The 22,476-nt window shown below is 44.0% G+C and overlaps 1 protein-coding gene across 1 annotated transcript in view; it reads right to left on the bottom strand.

Moving 5' to 3' along the window:
- Positions 1-10,438, bottom strand: part of STK24 (serine/threonine kinase 24) — a 54,827-nt gene extending 44,389 nt beyond the window's left edge. The window contains exon 1 of the mRNA XM_035318958.1: positions 10,167-10,438. Within this exon, the coding sequence (XP_035174849.1) occupies positions 10,167-10,208 (42 nt within the window). The 5' untranslated portion in view covers positions 10,209-10,438. The remainder of the gene's footprint in view (positions 1-10,166) is intronic.
- Between the last annotated feature and the right edge of the window lie 12,038 nt (positions 10,439-22,476).

Here is a 22,476-nt window from a genome sequence, read left to right as displayed (position 1 = left end):
CAGTAACGTCTAAATAAGCATTAAGCTAAACAATTCATACTGCTTGGACAAACTCTGCAGAAGCATAAGCAGGGGTAATTTAGCATAAGTTTCTAAATTACTACAGACAAGTGCTGAGCCAACATTTTCTCTTCAACAATTAAGTTTAGCTTATCAAGCATCTCCCTCCTATGCTTCTATTTCTGCTCTCCTATCTCAAAGGTTACATAATGAAACCTTGCAGCCCCAAGAGGCAGATCACCCAGAAGATGTTTTAGTTTGCCCAAAGCTATGAGCCAGGCAAGTTTCACAGCTGAATTAGGTATTTTGAGGACCAGAAATAGTTGTGTCTGTCTGAGTTCAGAGATAAAGCCACTAATTTTTGCAGGCAGTGCATTTGGAAGTTCTGAGAAGCTGGGAAGAATTGGTCCTGTCTGAGTTTTTTATGATCAAAATCTTATGGCCATCTTGAAAAATGAATGGTTCGATATTATCTGGTATTAATACAACAAGAACTATGTTGTATTACACTAGGATCCTTCTCCAAGTTCCTTGCAAAAAATTTTATTACTACATATAGCAATAAATATATAGATATATTGGAGGGAATGTATAAAAATAAATATATACATTGGAAAGAATATGAACATACCTTCCAAAAATCAGAACTTTGGTAAATGCATTTCTTAGTTTTAAAACTTAAATTTACCATTCCTGAACCTTGTTCTGAGCCACAGGAGGTAGGAGCTGTTCAAAAAGAAGCTCTCTTGCCGTGAGAGAAGGTCCAAATTTTCTTCCCAGGAGACTAGGTGTTTGAAGTCAGAGCCTTAAACTACTGGCAGCCTGTGTTTATGGAAAACTACCAGTTGGGCTCTCCTTAATGATCTGCTCTATTTCAGAAATGGCCAGATCAGGCCTCCAGATACATAATGAACTGCTTGAATTTGCAATTACACGAGCGGCCAATTCCCATTCATTTTTCCAAGATAACATCTGGAAAGGATTCTCGCCAACTTTTGTTTTGTTTCTGCAGAGACTCCCAACAGAGCCAAAATATTCAAATAGCTTTATAAATATTCTCTCTATAAATATTCTCATATAAATATGGCTGAATATAGAGAAAAATGCTTTCCATAGGTGCTGTCACTACTCTCTTGCTGACTCTTTGCAAGCTTTCACTGAGCTTATAGCATTTTCCTACTAATATTACAAGCATGGTTAGTGGTGGTTTGGTTTCTGCTTGGATGGCTTCTCACACTTCTGAACACTGACCACAACCATCCCTTCTCAGCCTCTGGCTTGTTTAACCGCGCAGAACAAAGCCCTTCACTTCTCACCATGAGCAGTGCCGTCGTTCTCACCATAATTACAGTGACCTCTCTGTACTTTTTCCACGTCGGATTCATTCCTTCTGACCTTCATTAGCCAGAAAAATATCTTGCACTTAAGGTGAACTCTTCTAGGTACTCTGCTCAGTAATCAGCATTGCCCACTGCTATAGAATAAAGTGAGTACCAAAATATTCCAAGATCAGATTTGTTCAGCCTGGCCTCATGGCTTAAGCTCACCTCTCCTCGGTCCCCCACATTTCCAACTCACGGGCACCCAGCCTCTTGCAGAGGCTCTTAGTAGTAATTCACACTTCTGACACCCTGCACTTCATGCTGGTTTGTTCAGTAAGTCAAATCCCGAAGGTCACACAGTTCTTCAGTAGTAGCTAACCCTTTCACGTACAATGGGTGCCTTTAAATGTTGTACCAGCAGCACATTTTACCAGCATGCAGGCTTGGTCTTTCTTTTCAAATGCTAAGGCCACATCTCAATCACCAACAGTCAAGAACAACCCTGGAGAAACCAGCAGTATCAGCTGTTTTTATGAATCTCTAATTCTCACCTTAACTAACCAACACCATAGCTCAATAGAAAATGTTACTGAAATTCAAGTTAGTTACATCACGTACGCACTTCTCACTTTATAACCATTCCGACCTAAGCCACAGCTTTAACAGGAGTCTTTTCTGCACCGCATCCCGGTTCTTATTTCTCATCTCCTTTTGTGAAAGCTTATTCATTCCGTTATTGTTATTCCTAACCACCACCAAAGCCAAAACACTGGACCAGGTGGGCCCACAGTCTGACCCCATTCAGCTGATAACACTGCTAAATTGTTTGCATCCAAGTCAGAACTTCAAAGACAAGCTAAAAATACACCAAAATATTTTTATATTAAAATAAAAATAGAAATAAAGGAAACAAAAATCCACAACGAAACAAAATCGTATGCTTAAATGGTTTCACAGCATCAGGAACAACTGATAACAGGAAAGAGAAGCCTCAAGTTTTGCTACTCAGCATTTTGCCTTTCTCAGAAGCTGGTATCCGTTTTTGCTTTCCACGACATACAGATACATACCATGTATATGAATAGCTGATACAATACACAAGATCATTTCCTGTAGTTGGTGGGAAACCGAAATAAGACGGAGCCAGGATGCCATAAATTCCGCCATGAAACTTAGGTGGGTTATAACCAAAGGATGGGGGACAGGGGTGCTCTAAAACCTTGCATCTCTCAAACCCTTCAGTTACTGAACAGAAATGAAGACCAACCCATACAGCATGCACCACAGTGGCCTTACGAATACTCACATCTGTTTCACGGTCCAACTCCCTTATAAACTCTGTTTTCTACAAGATTGGAAGAGGTTTTAAGCAGGGTTAGGGGAGGAGTTGCCTATCATAACAGCATTCCTCATCCCCTGTACAACCCCCTTTCCCCCTGCTTTCAAGGAAACTGCATTTGTCTGGGATTCAGAGTACGAAACTTTTAGTTCTTTATCAATAACATGGACCTCCAAGACATGCTGCCAAATTCCCAGTGAACTAATGTCATCTGCTGGGTTCAGTGTCCCCTGCAAAAAAAGTCAAACCTTAATGTCATGGTATTGTCCATTCAGATTATCATTCAGAAAACAACTTGATGTACATCGGTAGGAGTTCAATGCCAAAATTAACAGTTGCCTAACCATAACCTGTTTTTTTGTTTGTTCTACAAGCATTCAGAAAGAATAAATTTTAAATAAACATGAATTCTAATTTAAACAGTTTCTCAAGCTCATTCTGAATTTTTAATAACATAGCATTTTAATCCCATAGCTGAGAGCTTTCAGAAGCTGTACTCCTCCCTCCCATCCATCACACTGTTTAAAAGAAGATTGCTGCAACTGGAAAATCTCCCCGTGCCTTCAGCACACAATGAAAAGAGCAGATATCACCAGCAGACACGGCACTGACATCCAGAACGTATTTTAAACGCCGAGTGAAAGACAGCTAAGGAAGAGCCTCGAAGAAGAACTTTATTAACAATGCCTCTCCCTTGCTTGTACTTGCTCAGATCAGTCACCCACGGACACTGCGAACATCACGCCTAGCACGCCCTGCTGTTGTAAATGCCAGAAAGTGGTGGCTCTGGTGGAAATTCCCACCATTGTGACCAATGGCTGAGTAAATCGCGGTAATTGAAGCACTTGGAAACTTCCGTTGCATTAATACTAATTGAGAAAAAGAAGAAAGAACGAGTTTTTGGATCTGCAGCAACCCCATTATTTGAGGGGAGACTTACACCTGACTTACACCCTTATCATCTTACACCCTTATCATCTGACAAGACACCGCAAATGTCACTTAAAAGGTGAAAAGGTGCCTAATGACACAACTTGAAAGAGAATATGAGTACAAGCACTCCCAGAATACTCCTGATTCAAGTCTTACTTTCTACAGAATTATATTAATCCAGAATGAACACACACGACAGCCTGAAGCCTCTGCAATTCCAAGTATTTATTACCCTCAGATCTGCTCTTGTCCACTAAGAAGGAATGATTCCACACATAAATACTGCCCATAAACAAGGTATTTGTTGGCTTATGAAAGCAATTAAAGAAAAAATATATACTGTCTATTCAAAATACCTCTTCAGAAGAAAACTACGTTTAAATGACTCTGCAACTATACATCCTGAATATAATACAGGAGTTTGATTTCGGGAGACACAGCAGGGAGGGAGATGGGAGGAAAAAAAACCACGATTTTAGTGGTATCACTTAACTTAGGAATGCCATCAACATCATACCGATCGTGACGCGAAGCTCAATCAGGCATACAACCCCAACACATCAGCCCAAAAGAGTGCCTAATTTTGTCAAGATGAAATTGCCACTTTTACAGTCAAAACCAAAATATAAGTTTTTAATTATGAATTAGGAAACCCCAGAAGAAAATTGTTCTGGGACTGGTCACGGAGTATCAAGCCACAGAATCATTTCCTTTTATGCGAAGAAGAAATACACTTACTCTTGATAGAATTGCTCACTCCACATCCCAAATTCAGTAAACTGAAGTGATGTTTCCCAATATATTGTCTCTTATTGCCACTTGCATATGTTTGCAAGAAAACGTACCCCAGATTAAGAGATGCAGATGGACATACTCAAGGGTCCTCAACTTAAAGAGCTTACCAGTAAATGACATTTTGATCACATAACTGCACCCACCCAAAGGTCCACACAGGGCTCCACCAGCACCGGTGGGTGTAACATCTCCAAAGCAATAACCAGGTGAAATTATTATAGGATGCAGCTTTCAATGCTAGATGCCATGCTGGCTCTGTTAGTCAGCATTTGGCACTCCCCTGCCCGAGACAGGGAACATGAAAAGAATTTAAGCACAATTTAAGATGTAGCCAAGATAGAAACAGTCATTTCCTATCTCAGAAACACAAAAGACACCACCGTGTACCTCACTGTCAAAACCCTGTATACCTCTCATAACACAAGTGCCAATAATTAAACGTACTGGCTACATCAGTAGTCTTCTGTCTCCTTGGGAACTAAGATGACAGCTGACTAAAAGGGCACCTTACTCCAACAAGAGACGAGAAACCTGCCACCACCATCACCTGAGTCAAAGATCTGTAAGGATACCTGAAGCACACCTGCCAGAAGCAGCATCTATGTACCTGTTCTGGAAGTCCAACTGATGGAAACATGCTTTTCCTGTTCAGAGGCTGCTGACACAAATGTTGGGACAATAAAAGGATAAAAAGGTGAATGCAGTAACTGGTAAGGACAAGCAGCCATCGTGGATGTGACTGATACCAGAGCAGAGATGCAAAACTACATTTCGTAAGCTCAGCCTCTGGAAATGAGAGCACCTTTCCTTACCTCCTCCACCTCTGTATAAACACCCCACCCTGCTTTTAAATAAATATTTAAAATTAAACAGAAATCTGGAAATCCCATCTGAAATGGATCACTCCAAAACCACAGAAGGGCTGAGACAAGGTAACAGATTCAGGCACGTAAGGATTCGGTCTCATCAATCCTTATTGGAAGAGCCTTCTTCCTCAGTCCTTCAGCTATTTATGAGGTAATCTGTCACTTTTGGGGCTGACTGCATCAAGTACCTCCAACCACTCTCCAGAGGCAGCAGAGCAATGCATACATTAGGATTTTTCCACCTAACAGAAAATGGCCTGCAAAGGCTACGAGAAGAACAAAGAACTGTAAAGAGTGAGAAAACCTTAACTCACCATAGTTTAATAAAATCCAAACTGAACCTTCACCCTGCAATGATGACTTCCTAGCAAACTTCCCCAAGAAGTTATGCACAGCATGTCCAAAGGAAACCAACTCTCACTCCTCCTCTTACGCGTAATGGCAAGGTTTTGGGGGTGTAGGAGAAAAGAGCTCAGTAGCCACACACACAGCTAGAAGCTGCTACACATCTTCCCAGTATAATAGTTCCACTGTTGTAAGAGTTGACTTGTCTAGAAAAACTCCAGACAACTGTTACATAGCCTTGACGGAGCCTTTGACCTAAAAAGCCAGAGGATGCCAACTCTGTTCCTGCAAAATGAAAACCCTTCTGTCCTCGCGCTGAAGGACCAAGCTTATAACACACCACTAAATCCCGGGCATCTGTCCCCTGGATATTTTACCACAGGTTAGCCGTGACCGTAATGGTCCAAGGATCTTCAAATAATGAACTGCTGCAGGTTACTCTATCAAACTATCACTTAAACAAGAGCAGTGAGCACAAACCTTCAAAAAACTGAAATTGGGGAAGAGCAGACGCAAGGCAGCAGAGGCTACACAGCCTTTTCAGAGCCTTCAAAACCCAACGCTTTGCGGTTACCAAACACAGAGCTCACACACAAGACAGCTACAACAGTTTATTGTAAAAGGAGGATGAATTATAATAGAGAAGACAGTAATATGCATAATGTGTCAGAGCACAGGAAGAGCCATGCTGGATCAGAGCAAAGCATCCTGGAGGCCCCAACACTTTCTCCTCCAGCAGCCGAGAGCGAACATCCTGGGAAAAGTGCAAGAACACACAAGTAAACATCAGTATTTCCCAAAACACTTTTCCAGTCTCCAGCAAATTTACAGTTCAGACACTCACTGAGTCAGAAGTGGTGCCTTTACACTTAGCAGCCCTCCTTCATTTGTCAAGTTTTCAGTTAAACCTAGTTAAAGTTTTAGCTAGGGTTTACTATGGCAAGGTGGTGTGATTTTTTTTTTTTTTAATTTAGGTTTTGGATGAAGAAATAGATGCAGTTCTTGTACTGACAATGAAGAATGATTTTTTTTTTTAATGGTATACTAAGCACTATTATTATTACCAAAAAACTGAAAGGGAGGAAGATAAAGAAAAGTTGCATCATACACAAGAGGCTTTGGCCTCAAGATGATGCAATTTTAAAAGCACATTAGGAATTTTATGAATGTGGCATACAGGCACACCTAAAAATACAAACAAAACTCAGAAAAAAATCTGGAAAAAAGAAGAGTTCAGGGCATTTCAGGGCAAAAACGGAGGAGAGTTTTTGTTTTGGCTTTGCTTTTTTTCCCTTTAGGAAACTGAAATAGGAAAGGTGATACAAATAAACCTTTCTTATCAGTAATTCTGCAATCCGTCAGCATCCATGTCCATTATGTCACAGAAATGAATTTGAACCTCTTCATGTGAAACTCTTTCTCAGCTGTACTGCAGAAGCACAGCAAAGTATCATACCGAGATCCACTCCAACCGCTGCACTGGACTGGCTGAACACAGCTAAGTGCCACACCACCTACGGGCTTCTCTCACTTCTCCAGGATCTGACGTTGATGGAGCCACTTATCTTTCCTATGCAAGAGTTCTCAAAAGTATTCTTCTTGTTAAAACCATAATGTATGGTTCATTTTAAAGGAACTTCACACGGTCAGAATTACACAAAAAGCTGAGGTTAAAAAACCCAACTGCTTTTCTGGTTTGCAAACTTCAGAAACAAAGGAAAACAGAAACAAATCAGGCATAGCTTAACCCCAAAACCTTTTTAAGTGTGGGAAGAGAGGAGAAAGATGTTTAACAACTATTAATTTTAGCATTTTATTGCTAAGGATTACATTAAAACTGCTGGCTGCCAGATATCTGACAGCTTGATGTACTGCAGTACCGTGTTCTGCAGCTTCAGCCCTTCAGCTTCTCCCTGCAAGCCTACATATCCTGAGCTTTCTGGTTCAAGACGCTCCTCACAAGCTTCAAAGTGCATTACAGCCCACCAAGCACCCGTACCATTAATTTATGAACACAGCATTTTATTATTTTAAATGGTTTCACAAAGAAACTCTAGAAGCTTACCACAGCCTTGGAGTGCAGGCCAGCCTGGTCTGAAAGTCCCTTTTACGGGTCACACACACTTTTTCTGAGCCAGCCATGCGAAAATATCACACGGTACAGACAAGCAAGCATTTTTCTTAAGTCAGCTGTGCAAAGCAGAGAGAATGAAGAAGACTTTCTGACAGTTTAGTAGTGATGCCCCTGCGTGCCACACACTCAAACACCTGTCGACACAGAGCCCTCAAACTAAGGGCAGTACAAACATCGAGTCCAAACTTATTTGCACACATGAAAAATTAGGTCAAAACCCAGCTCTGTTTCTATTCTGGTTGGAACATGCCCGCTTCGCAGCAGACAGTGAATCTTGGATTTGACAACCTTCCAGCACCATCCTACATTTCCTCCACAGCTTCTCATTCCTTTGGCTTACTCTCTACCCACTCACTTTTCATGCATCACTCTTCAACCCTCAATCAGATATGTTGTTCAGAGAGAAATAACATGCATCCTTCGTTCCTCTGCTCTGCTTACACACTCCTCTGCTCACACCAAACAGCGTAACAAAGCGCTATCCCTGCATGTGAGTTTTGGGGGTCTGGGAGTTCCCCTTGTTCACAGTAGGATACGGATTGGTCTCTTGGACAAGCACAGCAAAGAACCTGAGAGAAAACTGCCTAACTTTCTCACTGACATTGTTTACACCATTTGTTGCAGAAGCTGGTAGGTGGGGAGAAAGGATCACACTACAGAAAGCACAGTCCCATGATTTAGACAATTTAATTATACCTCAGAGAACCGAGCTCTCTTCCACCTAAGCCACAAACCGTAAACTTTGTCTTATTTAAGCAGCTGCCACACATAGTATGTACCTTAACGTCTGAACATTTACCTGCAAATAAAGTCAAAGAGAATTGTGTGCTACAAAGAGACCACTATAAGATTGCAGTATACTCTGACAGAATGGAAATGGATCTAGGCATCTTGAAGTGGGGGCAGAAAATTAGCAAGCAGCTTTCACATTGCCCATGGATCTTATGCTTCTACCTATCTTCATTTGGTCTTTAACAACGGTGTGAAAAAGACAGTGAAGTTCCCAAACACTCAAGAAACTCTAATAATAATACATTAAAATTCATGAGAATAATAACACTGTCCTAAATAAGAAGAGATTGAAGTAAACCCCCGAATTACACGCACTAACAAAAAAATCCCGACAACCTTACAGATTTAGTACAGCTCACAGGGTATTACTAACTAAATAACAAATCAAACAAGCCAATAAAAAATATAAAATAAAGGTCCTTAGATTATGAAATGACACACACGGACAATACATGCATATTGCTGGAGTAACCTCCATTCTCCTACTTCCCTGCAACTCCAGATCTGAATTTTTTCAGCCTAAAATACAGATTGTTTCAAAATAAGTACCAAAAAATGTCACATTAATCCAGCCCTAGCCAAAGGAAGAAAACGTTACTTCTGTGTGTCTTTGGCAATCAGCAATGGGCTCACACTTGGAAGGTAAACTCGAGCACTCCACAGCAGTACCTGCCGAGCGATAAAGGAATCGGTTCAGGGCGAGGGCCTACATACTCAGCTTGGCATCCAGGGCCAGCCTGAGCATACAACTCACGCTAAGCCTGAGAATGTAACATTTTAAATTCAAACCCTCGGGTTATGCAAAGACCTGAGATTCACGAGGCAGAATCTGCTTTGCAAAAAAAAGAACCACACAACTCCAAGTAAATCAATACTTACACCAAACGAGGCACAAAACTGTTCAGTCCAGGAGATGGGTTCGAAAAACCTTTACCTCCCATTCATAAGTTTTCCTTTTGGAGATCGGGGCAGGCAGGCATCTCATATGATGTGGGAAAGCTTAGAGTAACACGCAGACACTGATGCCCTTATGGCTCTTCTGCCAGAAGCTTGCATTGCAAGCAGTTCAACCACCAGAAAACCGCACTGGTTGTTTAAATATATATATATATATATAAATATCTCGCTACTGCACAGACCAGCCACCTCCATCGCGTAAGGCCAGCAGCTAGCCAGCGCTGAGGGCCCAGCACAGCCCCCGGCCATCCATCCACCACCATCCCCCAGCCAGTCCTACAGATGACCACTGCAGCATGGGCTGAAGGTCAACATTTTCGGGCCCTGCTTTCCCCTCGTTGGCGTCAGGGGGCTGGAAAGCCGAGCTGCACTTCGTGGATTGAAACACCGGGGAGAACTACTGGGCGGCTGGAGGGGGATTTTTTTTTTAAAAAAAAAAAAAAAAAAAAAAAAAAGGAAACGAGACACGGCCCTCTGCGTGCTTCCAGCACAGCGGCGGCTCCTAAGGGAGGGACCCAGCAGGCACAGACCTCGCTGGCAGCACGCCTTGTTCCCAGGGGTTACAGGACCCTACACCCCACACAGCGCACATGCACCCCCCCACACACCCCATACACCCCACACAGACCCCACGCCGCCATTTCGGCCCCCGGCCGCCCTGCCCCGAGCCCCGAGCCCCTCACCTGCATCCCCGGCAGGCCCGTCTGCACCGGGGAGTGGGCCATGGCGGCGGCGGAGGCCTCGGGGAGGGGGCCGGGGCTCCTCAGGCGGCGCCAGGGGCCGGGGCTGAGCTCATCGCCGCGCTCGTACACCCCTCCTCCTTCCTCCTTCCTCCTTCCTCCTCCTCTCCCTCCCCCCGAGCCAGCAGCAAAGGGGCTGTCCCAAGCGCCGGCTCCTCAGGCGCCCGTCACGGATGCAACGGCGGCTTCCTCATCCCTCCTCCCATTGACCCTCCTCCTCCTCTTTCTCCTCCTTCTCCTCCTCCTCCTCCTCTTCCTCCCCCCGTACGCACCGCCTGGGCTTGCATCGTCCTCGGGGCTGGGCGAGGCTCCTCCATCCAGCCCCGTAGCGCCGCACCTGGGCCGTGGCCTTGCGGGGTTTGGGGGGTGTCAGGATTTTTATTTTTATTGTTGAATTTATTCGTTGTTTCTGCTTCTCCTCTCCCGCAGCGAGGCCGAGCAGGTGAAGCGAGATGGGAGCCAGGCTGGGGGCCGCCCGCTTAAAATAAGGAAGCCGGGGCGAGGCGATGGGGGAAGAGGGCAGAAACCCTAGCCGGGTGCCGGGGTGTCCTTTTCCTGCCTCCCCTTCGGGCGGAGGCCGTCAGAAAGGTCACGGTAACGCTAGAGCTCGGCTGGGGGCTATGGTTTCAGGAAGCACTTGACTTCCTGTCAGAAGTTGCAAAAGCAGCAAGCCGAAATGACAGCCTGGATGCTTCTACAGCGCTGGTAAAGGAAGAAGAGCGGGTCGGGAGTCCGGGTCTCCCCCGCACAAGAGAAATCCTGGGCCTGTGTAAAACCTTGAAGAACTTGACAGTATAATGCTCCCTGCCCTTGGCCGACTGAAGCTGAGATCTGGCAGCTCCACCACACGTTTTCCACGAGGCTGGTTATGCCGAAAGGTCCCCTCCTTTTCCCCCACAAACAGCTAGGTAGCTCCACAAGTACTGAAAAGACGGAAGCCTGTCAGACAGTGGGATCCATGGGACAGTGGTTCACAGTCTTTTCAGCCGAGCTAAAGGAAACCACCTCAGCATAAATTGCTTTTCAGTAGGTAATCCGCCAGAGAGAGTCCTTACTAATCTCTTAACTGCACAAAAAGCTTTAAAATAGAAAAAGATCTCTTTTGATTCACCTCCCTCTGAAGCTTTTTCTTGTAGCAAAGATTTTCCTTGTTGTCTTTATAGGCTGAGCTAATGCTGCATAATCTTATTTTCCTGAAACTTACAGAAACATAACTCTATGATTTGTACCCCTGAGCCAAGCCTGAATAAAATTAGCTAACAGCCTCGTACGGGCACCTATATGCACATTCACACCAACTGTTCCCCTTTGAAATAAGACTAAACATACCAGCTCTTGAGTACAATGAAAAATGGAAAGGATGATGGATAGGAATTGGGTGGAAACTTGAACTATTGGATTTTTTTATTAGTTGTTCATGAAGGACTTGCTAGTTTCCTTAATGCTGGAATGGATTTTAAATTACGCTTTTTTAGCTTCAGAAAATACAAGACTGCTTCTACTGTTTGCTAGTATGTAATGTTCTAAGAAATATAAAAGCTTTCATTTGAGTTCTGCCTCAGTCAAAATCAAGTATGTCATAAGAATTTTTATGAAAATTTTCTACTACGTTGATCTCCACCTTAAGGCATTTTTGAAATGCCTTAGAGCTTTAGTATCTCCATGCTTGCTGCACTGTTTGTAGTAATTTTTTTAGCTTGCTAGGGAGAAATCTAGTTGAGATAAAGGTGAACCTTTTTTCTTTCTCCCATGAATACCACTGATCTACATCACAAAGTGTTAAAAATCCTCATTGAGAAAATGCCAGGTTTACCATTGCCTGTGCAGTTTTGATTTAATCTTTTCTGTATAGTTATCACAACACAGATTTTATCAGCTGCCTTACTTTTTCTGTCTGCACACATTCGATGCAAAGTGAAAAGACAAAGGGTATAAAACTAAGCTTTATCTTTTGTATTCTGAAAGGTGTAGAGCTATTATTTTCTATTCTGTAGTATACTCTGGGACTTAAATAATGTTCATAGTTTCCTAAAGAACACAAACTTAATTTGCTAGAGTTGTTTATGTTTTATCTTGCTAATTCCCTCTCTACTTTCATTTTGTAGATTGTCTAGCTCAAGGCTCATAAGCACAAAAAGTTACCATGTGCAAGCTGCTCTGAAGTAACTTTCCCTATGTAAGCTCCCAGCCCAGGGCCACTGCGAGGCCTTTTTCTTGCATGCTGTCACTGAGTAAAAATCATGGATTTACTTTATCTCAAGGTTTTGCAGTTCTGTATTACATGTTCAGCAAGACTGTGCCTGAAAAAGGAATTGTGTGAGTGAGGGGAGTAAGCTCTGTGAGTGATTCTGCTTGTTGGAATCAATGGAGCAGATTCAAAATACAAATTCTATATCATAAACCAGATCCTGGACTAAGTTATATTCCAGTGGACTAAGAGGAATGTCCAATTTCTGCCAGTTTCCCTATCATATAGTGTGTTTTATGTTCTGATACAATTCCAAGTACTCTCTGGGCTTAGATAAATTTTAGCCAAAATACTTTTGAATGTAATCTTGAAACAACGATCATGTTTCTGTTTGCTGATAGTTTGTAAATGCTAGTCTTTTGCTTTAAACTGAAGCTCCTTCATTACAGACTAAGAAACAGAAGCCTTGCATTTTTTCACTCCTTTTCTCAACCCTACCTGAGAAAAAATGTTTTTGTGTATTCCACACCAAAGAAGGGCTGCTCTTGCAGAAATCTTTATTAATTATAGAATGTTATCACAGCCTGCCATTCCAATACAATGACAGAGACTTCAAAAATAAACAATTCTTATTCATAAAATGGTTCTCTGTTGTATCTTTTTGAGGCCAGATGTTTTCAATGTGCAAAGATTCAATCAATTTGTGTTGACTTCTCAACACCCGGTTTGCTTTCAACTTGAAGCAACACTTTGAATATGCAAAGAATTTCTGCTTTGCTGATTACAGAAGATAAATGTTATAAAAGAAAAATATAATTACATCATTGCACTGGCAATGACTGTGAACCTCTTTTTATAAACTACCTATGAAGAAAAAACATTGACCAAGACCAAAATTTCTTCTCAAATGAGAGAATTAAGACAACTGATGTTTTCCAAAAAGAAAGATGTACCAGAAACTTAGCTCTTTTAAAATTCATAATGTACCATAAATAAATAACTATTCCTATTTTGAATGAAAAACACCACAGAAAAAGTGCTGCGGGTTATACAGCTGGGATATTTGTCTACAAAATACTGCACATGGGAAATGTAGCAGTGACTAAGGAGGCACAAGTTTTCCTGGGGAAGAGAAGAATGAGCAGGTGATGGCATTGCTTGCAGTAGCGAATGGCTGGCTGCAGGATCCCAAGCAGATGGGGTTGCCTTTGGGCACCCTGTATGGCAGCAGGGGTATCCTGCCATCCTTGACTTGAGGTCTGAGCAATTAACAAAATCATAGTACCATGCTGTTCTCTGCTAGGCTTGCTGGTGTTTTGTTCTGTTTTCCTTATTATCTTTATCTACTATCTTCTGGCTTTCCTGTTTTCTTTTGCTGCATTTCCTTGCCTGATCAATTTCTTGGTAAACTCTCGTAACAACTCGTAATAGAATGAAATTACCTAAAAAACAGTGTTAAAAATAAACCCAGGGCACAGGATGGGAGGTGCAGGGCAGTCCCTGTGGCTGAGGGGCAGCCTTTCTCCCTGGCAAGCCAAATGGCCGGGGGAGCCAGCCCCAGAAGAGGGGCCCTCAGCCCCCCAACCCTCCTCCTTTTCCACATGAGGGCATCTTCCAGGCCGCTCCCAACACAGCAATGCGTGGGGCACTCCATCACAGAGGCTTTCTGAGGTCACAGTGGCCACCACTGCCCCACCTTTGCTCCAGGCCCTATAAAACAGGCCCCCTGCAGCTGGCCCACCACTCGCTGAGCTTCTGGGCACTCTGACTGCCAGCTTGTGCGGCAGGAAGGAGACCAGAGCAGCAAGGCGAGCGGCAGGCCTCTTGGTGTGCGCGGACAGCGATGCCGTCTAAAGAAGCACCAAGGAGTGTACTTGACCAGAAGGAGAGGTGTCGTGGGGGGAGGAACAGCACCGGTGGCACAAGAGACACCAGTGCCCAAGGGATCTCTGGTGCCCAGCCCACAGACAGATGCAGGCGGTACCGTTGGCACCACAATGATGCGGGGAACAGGACGGCCCCGCAAGCACCCAGCGACAGGGGGCCTGGGCCTTACCATAGGAGCCATGGTGATGTGGGGCAAAGTCGGGAACATCAGGCAGAGAGCTGCAGGGGGCAGAGGCGTGCCCATAGTCTGGGACTCAGTGCAGGACCCGGTAGTGGCCATAAGCCAAATGGCAGCATTGGACCCCTGCATGAAAATCAAGCTGACAGTGGCATGGGACCGAGGCATGGGACTGGACGACCCCCTGGTTCGGCACCCTGGCCTGAGAACATTCTGGATGGAAGGCATCCTGTTTGGGCAGTCCTGGGCAAGGACTGACTTAGCCTTCTGCCCAACACCGTGGAGCCCATGGAGTTGGATCCACCAGATGTGGAGGAACCGATGGAATTGGATCCACATCGGCCAGAAGAGACCTGGGACTATTGCGGCATGTCTTTGTGCTTTGCCATCTGAAAGCACCAACAGCATCGCAGGAGTGCCCAGCGAGCCCCCTACTCGTTGCTCAGGCTCCACTGCAAGCATTAGCTTAGAGCCACCACCAAACACCACGGACATCCCGCAGGCTTGCCTGCAAGATGTCCCAGCAATAAACAGCTCTTGCCGATTCTCAGGGGTTGTGTGAGTGCTTCTTTTTTTTTTTTTTTTTGGGGGGGGGGGGGGGGGGGCAGGGGGGAATGGGTAAAATTGCGCCGGGGAGGTTTAGGTTGGATATTAGGAAGAAATACCCCTTCACTAAAAGGGTTGCTAGGCATTGGAATGGGCTGCCCAGGGAAGTGGTTGAGTCACCATCCCTGGGGGTCTTTAAAAGACGTTTAGATGTAGAGCTTAGGGATATGGTTTAGTGGGGACTGTTAGTGTTAGGTCAGAGGTTGGACTCGGTGATCTTGGAGGTCTCTTCCAACCTAGGTGATTCTGTGACGGTATAAAAATGTAATATCTTCTCTTAGTTGTGTATACCAGATTCCTTGAGGGTTTTTTTGTTTGTTTTGTTTTAATTACTCTGCTAGTAGCCCGTATACTTAAAATGAAATTCTCAATAGCTTGTCAGTAAAGTTCCAGTGTGAATGCTCACATTCTAAATGGATGACACTTGTCTGTATCAAATAATGCAAAGCAGCTTTAGCAAGGTTCTTCATCAATGGACCTGAAAGACCTTAAGTAGTCCTGGGATTAAAGGGGAAATCCTCACATGGATCTGTAGCTGATAATAGGTGGGAAAGAAGAAATAAAAGCATTTCACAGCAGAGGGCATTGCAGGTAAACTGCCACAGGAATCCATCTGGGACCAATCTTACTTGGCATATCCGAGAAAGGAGACTAGAAAGGAGACTAGAGAGAAATGGCAAAACAGTCTGACATTGCCAAGAATCATGAGGTAAAAACTAAAACAAAGTGCAAGGAGTTGTGGAAGAATCTCAGAGCGATTGGCTGCTGAGTGACACACCGGCAGATGGGAGTTCAGCACTGAAAAATATAAAGGGGGAAAGTACGCAGAAAAACAATTTACATTTACATACTGTAGTTCCTAGCAATCAAATAGGAAATGGCTGTCACTGATTTCAATGGCTGTCACTGATTTCAAAACAGTCAAAAGAAAAAAGAAAAAAAAAAAGAAAAATAAAAAAAAAAGAAGAAAAAAAAAACTATTTTAGGAGTTACTAGGAAAGGAATAAAGAATAATGGAGACAATATTGTTATCCCGCCTTATAAATCCATACTGCTCCTACAGACTGTTCTGTATCTTCTATTTCCAAAACAGTACTGTAGGGTGGAAAAGAGAAATGGAAAAAATGTGATGATCAAAGAGTCATAAAAACCTCTACATGGAGAAATTAAATATATTATGTCTCTTCAGCCTAGGAAAGAGACTTTTCGCGGGGGTGGTAGCGTTCTATAACTTCATGAATGACCTGGAGAAAATGACTAAGGAGTGACTATACTCTTTTTCTCATAACAAGAGCTATCCAAAGGAAACTTTAAAATAGAGAAATGAAGGCAGCAACACAAATGAACAGTGGGACTCACTGCCACGAAATGCAGGAGGGATCAAAAATAAAAATATTTTCATTTTAAAATGTTACACATTCATGGAAGATTTGTTCCTATGACAGTAACATGTTAGAAGTCACTTGTTCCTAACTTCCCAAATGGAAATCTGTAGTCTTTACTATGACAAATTAAAGAGAGTATTAACTTTTGATAAATCAGTCTACTAGAAGAGAAAAAAAAAAAAAAAAAAGTAACAGGACTCTGGAGAGCCCCAGTAATGAAATCAAAGAAAGAAAGGCTTTAAGCTTCACTTGCTGTGTCTGGACAGCAAAATAATCAAATAGCCTACCCATGCAGCCAGATGGGTCCCATCCCTTCTCACGTGATTTTCACACTGACATTAGGAACAGAATTTCTCTGGATCAGAAATAAACATTTGGTCTTTTGACTGAGATGAAGACGGCATTAGACTCCATTAATCAGTTGGTATCCTAATTATAGCTGAATTGACACCTTACCATTTATATTAAAAAAAAAAAAAAAAAAGGTTTAAATGAAACATATTTGCATGGTGAAGGTTTATTTACCTTCAGTTCACGAACAAAGTAGGGGCAGTGGGGGGCTCATGTCCTGTCCTTGTCATTAGGCCTGGTTCTTACAGGATCTCCTCAGCCATGAGCGGGGGGAGCTCAGCTGAAATGTACAGTTGTAACAGAGGTTGAACTAAGACTTCATTATTTTTAACTCATTCATGTTCCAGCGTCCCTCCTCTTCCTCCCCCCAAATATTTGCGGAGAAGTGTTATCCAGGGCCAACATTTTCCATGCCTCCAGTTGTGTTTCACGCTGTGTGGGGATCACACCCCTACAGAACCTAGGGTGTGATTTTCTGCTTGTCAGTTTTCAGCTTTTAGTGGAAAGAGGATCCCTTCCACAAAGATCGCATTCGAGCTTTTCTTCCTCTCTGATGACATGCCAACAGAAACCCTGTAGCCATGTATTTATGGCAGCAGCTTCGGAAGCACACAGATCAGCCTTCTGCAACTATACAAGGATGTACATTCAATGGCCTTCTTCTTTAAGCCTCATAAACACTGATTTGGAAGGAAAAAAAAAATAAAAATAATAATTAAAAAAAAAAAAGTTTACTAACTTTTTATGCTCCCCAAAGAAAAAAACAATAATTTGCTAAATTTGTCTAAAATGTGCTGTTATACATATATTTGGCTTCCTGCAGTGGTGTATTTCATATCTTTCGTATAAAATTGCAGGTTTTTTGAGATTCTTATGAATAGGAGAAAACTGACTTTCTCGTAGTCCTGAGAATCATAATGGACAAGCAGGGATGAGGCAGGAAATGGAAGAAACATCCTGAGTGTTGCACACCCTTTATTAATAATGAGCAGAATATAAGTGCCTGAAAGTAGCTTAGTATTCCAGACAGGCAATTAAAATCACATAGGGAGCTAGAGCTCATTAAGAAACATGAGATTGATTATACTGCACGGTGCCTCTGTCCCCAAAGAGCATCATTTCATTAAATCTTGCTTTTTATAAACTTTTCTCTTACCCCCTTGTCACAGAAGCCCAGCATACACAAACAGAAGGCATACCTTCTGTGTCTGCCTCTCGCATTTCACATTTAGAAATGGAGACATCGGTTCTTATCTCAGATTAATGCCTACGTACACAACAGACGAGCAGAATCTCCGGGCTAAATGGATGCATTAAGGGTGACCTTGTAATCGTGATGGGATGCTCTAAACTATAACTCTGTCCCTAGACGGTTCACTTCATCACAGATCTAAAATGTTTGCTTGCAGGCTACTGACATCCCTGAAGAAGAAGTTGTACTGTGTCTCATTGGTAACTGGTAAGTGGTGGTCTTGCAATCAGTAGCAATATTTTCATTCAGGAATTGCCAAAATTTAGCCTTTTATTAAATAATCTCATGGTATACCAGAAGCTACCTGTAGTATCTTGTGTGGGCAGAAACTTACTGTATTCATCCACTCAGCACAGAAATACACGAGGTCCTGCAAGTTTCAGTTGTCAGTCTAGGGTGTCAGTAACAAAAAGAAAATAATTACAATGTGATGTGTTTTTTTTTTTTTTAGGGTCTGGTTTCATGTTATGCTTAATCCAGTTTAACTGCAGTCTGCTGCCAAAGTGCTGATCCTGCTCTCCCTTTTTCCCAGCCCTGGCTCCCTTCCATGCCTTAGCAATCACATGCCTGCACGGTGATATGGATCGATTCGCTGATCCCACGGGAAATACATCCACAGCTGGCTGGGCAAGTCTCCCGTCGCAGCACTGAGCCAAGCCCGTGCGTCCCACAGCAGGGACACCATGACGAGGGACAGAGGGAAGCCTGCTCACCCCATCGCTGCCTGCCGTGGGCTCAGATGAGCTACAAAGCCATACGGGATGTCCTGTGTGGAGTCAGGTGGTGGCTCCAGCTCTTTGATCCCACAGTATCCACCTTCTCAGCTTGCAGCAGGGACCGTGCATGTGCTTTGAGCCCTCCCCATCGCTCCCATCCCACGGCCTTCTAAAAGTAGCTACCGGTAAGCTCCTGCAGCGCTCCCGGTGCTCTGACAAGCTCCAGCAATCTCCCACCTCCTCCTGCAGGCCTCCTTTCATTCACAAAAAAAATCTGCTGCAGCCTCCCACTTGCACCAGACCTTTGGCAAGATCCCAAAGCCTTGAGCTCCTTTGGCTTCTGCAGTCGCCGATTCGGTTTCCCTGCTATCTTTGTAAAGAGGGCAGGCTTCCTGGGGGTTTTGCTCTTCTTCCAGCTGAGAGAGGGGGTACCCAGTGCTTTACGTCCAAAGGAGAGCGGGTTTTGCTGTGCCACAACAGCACTGGTGTTCTTCCCTGCTCAGAAGTAAATTTAAGGGCCTGTAGGCTCACATCAACACTGCCAGGCCATGCAGCAGAGCAGCACCGACTGCCCATCGCTCTGTCCCTGATAGCAGGGGGATTTGCCTCAGCACTAGAGCTGCAAGTAGAAAGGGTCAGAGGCACCGGCAGAAGGCCCAAATGTCTGCATTTATTTTCTGATGAGGCTCAGGTGAGAAATTGACAAATTAGCCCCAGACTCTGCTGCCACAAATTACCTGTACTGACTCTGCATCTTCTGAAGACGGACTAGGCTTTCGATTTCTGCTCTTTCTAGGCAGTACATCAGCTCCTCATGGCACGTCTTCCTTTCTCTTCCCTTTGCGTAAGGGCTGGCATTGTAGCCAGTGACTTATTTCCATGAGCTATTTTCTCACAGAGCAAGCAGGGCTTGCATTGTAATGCAGCTCTGTGCTTGCATTTGTTTGTATTTATGAAAGTAAATAAAAAATTGTAACCTGTTCCTTATTAGTGCTCAAGACTTCACCATATGTTTCTATGTCATTCCTCCAGAAGAAACACAAAACCGTGTAAACATGTCCTGCAAGTAAAACTAAGAAAGTGTTTCTGTGATTTATATATACCTAGAGTGTTTGTATTTAATGACTTTGGTGTTTAACAAACTTCTGTAGAGATAATTTTAAAGCACTCCAATTCGCCTTTAAAATTAAACTGCAGACTTCCCAGAAATCCATGTGGGTGCAGCATCGTTCTGGGCTTTAACTGCTGAAAGACTGCTCCTCCCAGTGAGCATCTCCTCCTGCACTGGCACCGTTCCACATTAACTTAATCCGAGCTGAAGATTCGCTCACTGCGATCCTGAGCTGCAGTTTCCCCTGCGAAGGACAGAGCAGGGAGGAGTGCTGGGGAGAGGGATCGGGGTACAGCCGTCCTTGCATATGGGTCCTTGTCCCCAGCCTAAAGATCTGGTTGGAAGGGCCTCAGGAGCTGCCATCCAGTGACTCTCCCCAGCCACCTAGCATGGCCTCACCAGGCTGCCATCAAAGAGGGCTGGGTCGCCCCCCCCCCCCCCCCCCCCCAAAATGCAGTGATGGTGACTTTCTTGTTAAAGAAAGGGGCTGGGCTGAGAGGTTGTACAACAGATCACCAGCATGGGACATCTTCCAAGAGGCAGGACCCTGACATCAGTGCATCCTTAGTCTGTCAGGACCGAGTGTAGATTCAACCCAAAGTTCCTATCCACAGGAAACAAATATTCTGCAGGCTATTGGTAGAGTGGCTGCACGCACCTGTATTTAACATGGGGTGGTATTTTCTCTCGGGATGAGTTCGCTGCTCCCACAGGAGCAAACTTTCATTTGTCTGACTGACATTTCACTGTCACAAAACGGCTGCGCCTCCCCAGAGCTGCCGGGGGCTTTGCTTCTGAGGGCAGGGTTTCATCTCTGGTGGTTTAATCCCAGTGATTTTTATTGACGTTTAGAGTAAGAGTGTTGGGTGTTGCAGCATGGGCAGCTTTATTCTTCTTCTTTACTCTCTGTCAATATCAAAGTATCTTTATACAACGCCACATAGGATTCAGGCTGTTTTAACAGGTTTTTAAAAGTTTTAAGAAGACTGCAGATAAGACTTCCAACAGTGCTGCCAGGGGCCCTCACTTGACTAAAATCAGTCAGGGTAGTTTTATTTTCCTAAACACGCGGCTGCCCCGGAGTCTTCAAAAGCAATGCTGATGCATGCACGAGCTATTTTCTATATCGGATAGTTTTGAGTTTGGGATAATTAGGAGTGGAAAATCATTATGAAACGACGCAAGAGGGTCTTCTCTGTCTCAGACCCAGTGCCACCACATCTTGTTCAGCCCCTTTCGTGTAGTTTTCTGCCATCTGGTGGCTGGAAATGACGAGTCGCTGCCGGCGAGAGGGGGGGATTTGCTTTAAATTAGGGAAGTCTGTGCAAGGAGGCTGTGACAAATGTCAAATAAAGATAGGAAATGATTGTATATTTCATTACTATTAGTGCTACCTAGAATCTGTAATGACAACGTGCAGTTTTGTTGAGGAAAAAAAAAAAAAAGGAAGAAAGAAAGGAAAAAAAAAAAAAAAAAAAGCCTGACAAAATGAAACTCTCTGGCTCAGAACGGTGCCCCAGGGCAGGCCGGAGGTGGCTCCAGGCTGGTCTAAGTGCTGGCCACCTCTCCCCCCCAAAAAGCTGAAAGCTACCCTGGGTTTCTGTAGCTCAGACAATGATGCCATGGTCAGTGACCACGGTCTGGTCCTGCACTAGGGGACGAGGTGGTCTGCAGCAGCCACTTGGGCCATGCTGGAGTGGGGAATAGCATCACCATTAGCCCCACGCTCCTGCTCCCTGTAGGGCAGCAATAGTCCAGGTGTAACTGTAGGTAATGTACGCGTGCATTATGCTGTCCCCCCACGCTCATTTCCATGCTCCCATGCAGTCCCCTTCGCCGATTCAGCGCTGATCCAGGCCTTGCCAGCACGGCTCTGACGTTGGTAAACCCATGCAGCAGTGCTGGTCCCTGCCTGCCTGTGCTTGGGAACAGATTGCAGTTTAAAAACGCATTCAGTGTCATTAATTCGGTTAGGTGGTTACAGGATTGATCTCAGGCACCCTGCTGAAGTGAAGTACCAGCCTGAAGCAGCGGTGCCAATTGAATTAACCTTTACTTGGAATGTTTTTTTGTAAGATAAGACCTTTAGGACATAGGACTGCCATCTAAGTAGAAGACATTTCTGATTTTTAATACCAAGGAAGCACAGCATGGCTCCAGGAACACTGATTTTAAGAAAATAAAAAATAGGAAGTTTATCAGAATTTAATAATTTCCCTTAATGTAAGGACTGGATGCCCATTTTGGAGCAAAAAGAGCCCGTAAGGGCTATGATGGAAAGAAACTCTGACAGGGACAAGCACTGCCATCAGCTGAACCTCACAGGAGGAAGACAAACAGATTTTCGCACGAGCAGACAGCTGAGATTTCATCTTAATCTCATGAGAGTTTTATTTGCCACTAACAGCAGATGCAGGTCAAAGGAAGGGTTGCAACAGCAGATAGAGAGCAAGCACTGCAGATGTGCCTTTCTGTTTCCCTCCTGGCTATTGCATCATTTTCATTATGTTTTTTATTTAGTTATGCAGCTTCTTCAGCTTCAGTTTTTATTTCCTCCTCACCTCCAAAATGCAGCGCTG

The sequence above is a fragment of the Oxyura jamaicensis genome, chromosome 1 (assembly GCF_011077185.1).
Source record: "Oxyura jamaicensis isolate SHBP4307 breed ruddy duck chromosome 1, BPBGC_Ojam_1.0, whole genome shotgun sequence".
NCBI classification, from domain to species: Eukaryota; Metazoa; Chordata; class Aves; order Anseriformes; family Anatidae; genus Oxyura; species Oxyura jamaicensis.
The sequence above is the reverse complement of the archived record's forward strand: the minus strand, read 5'-3'. Positions and strand labels throughout refer to the sequence as shown.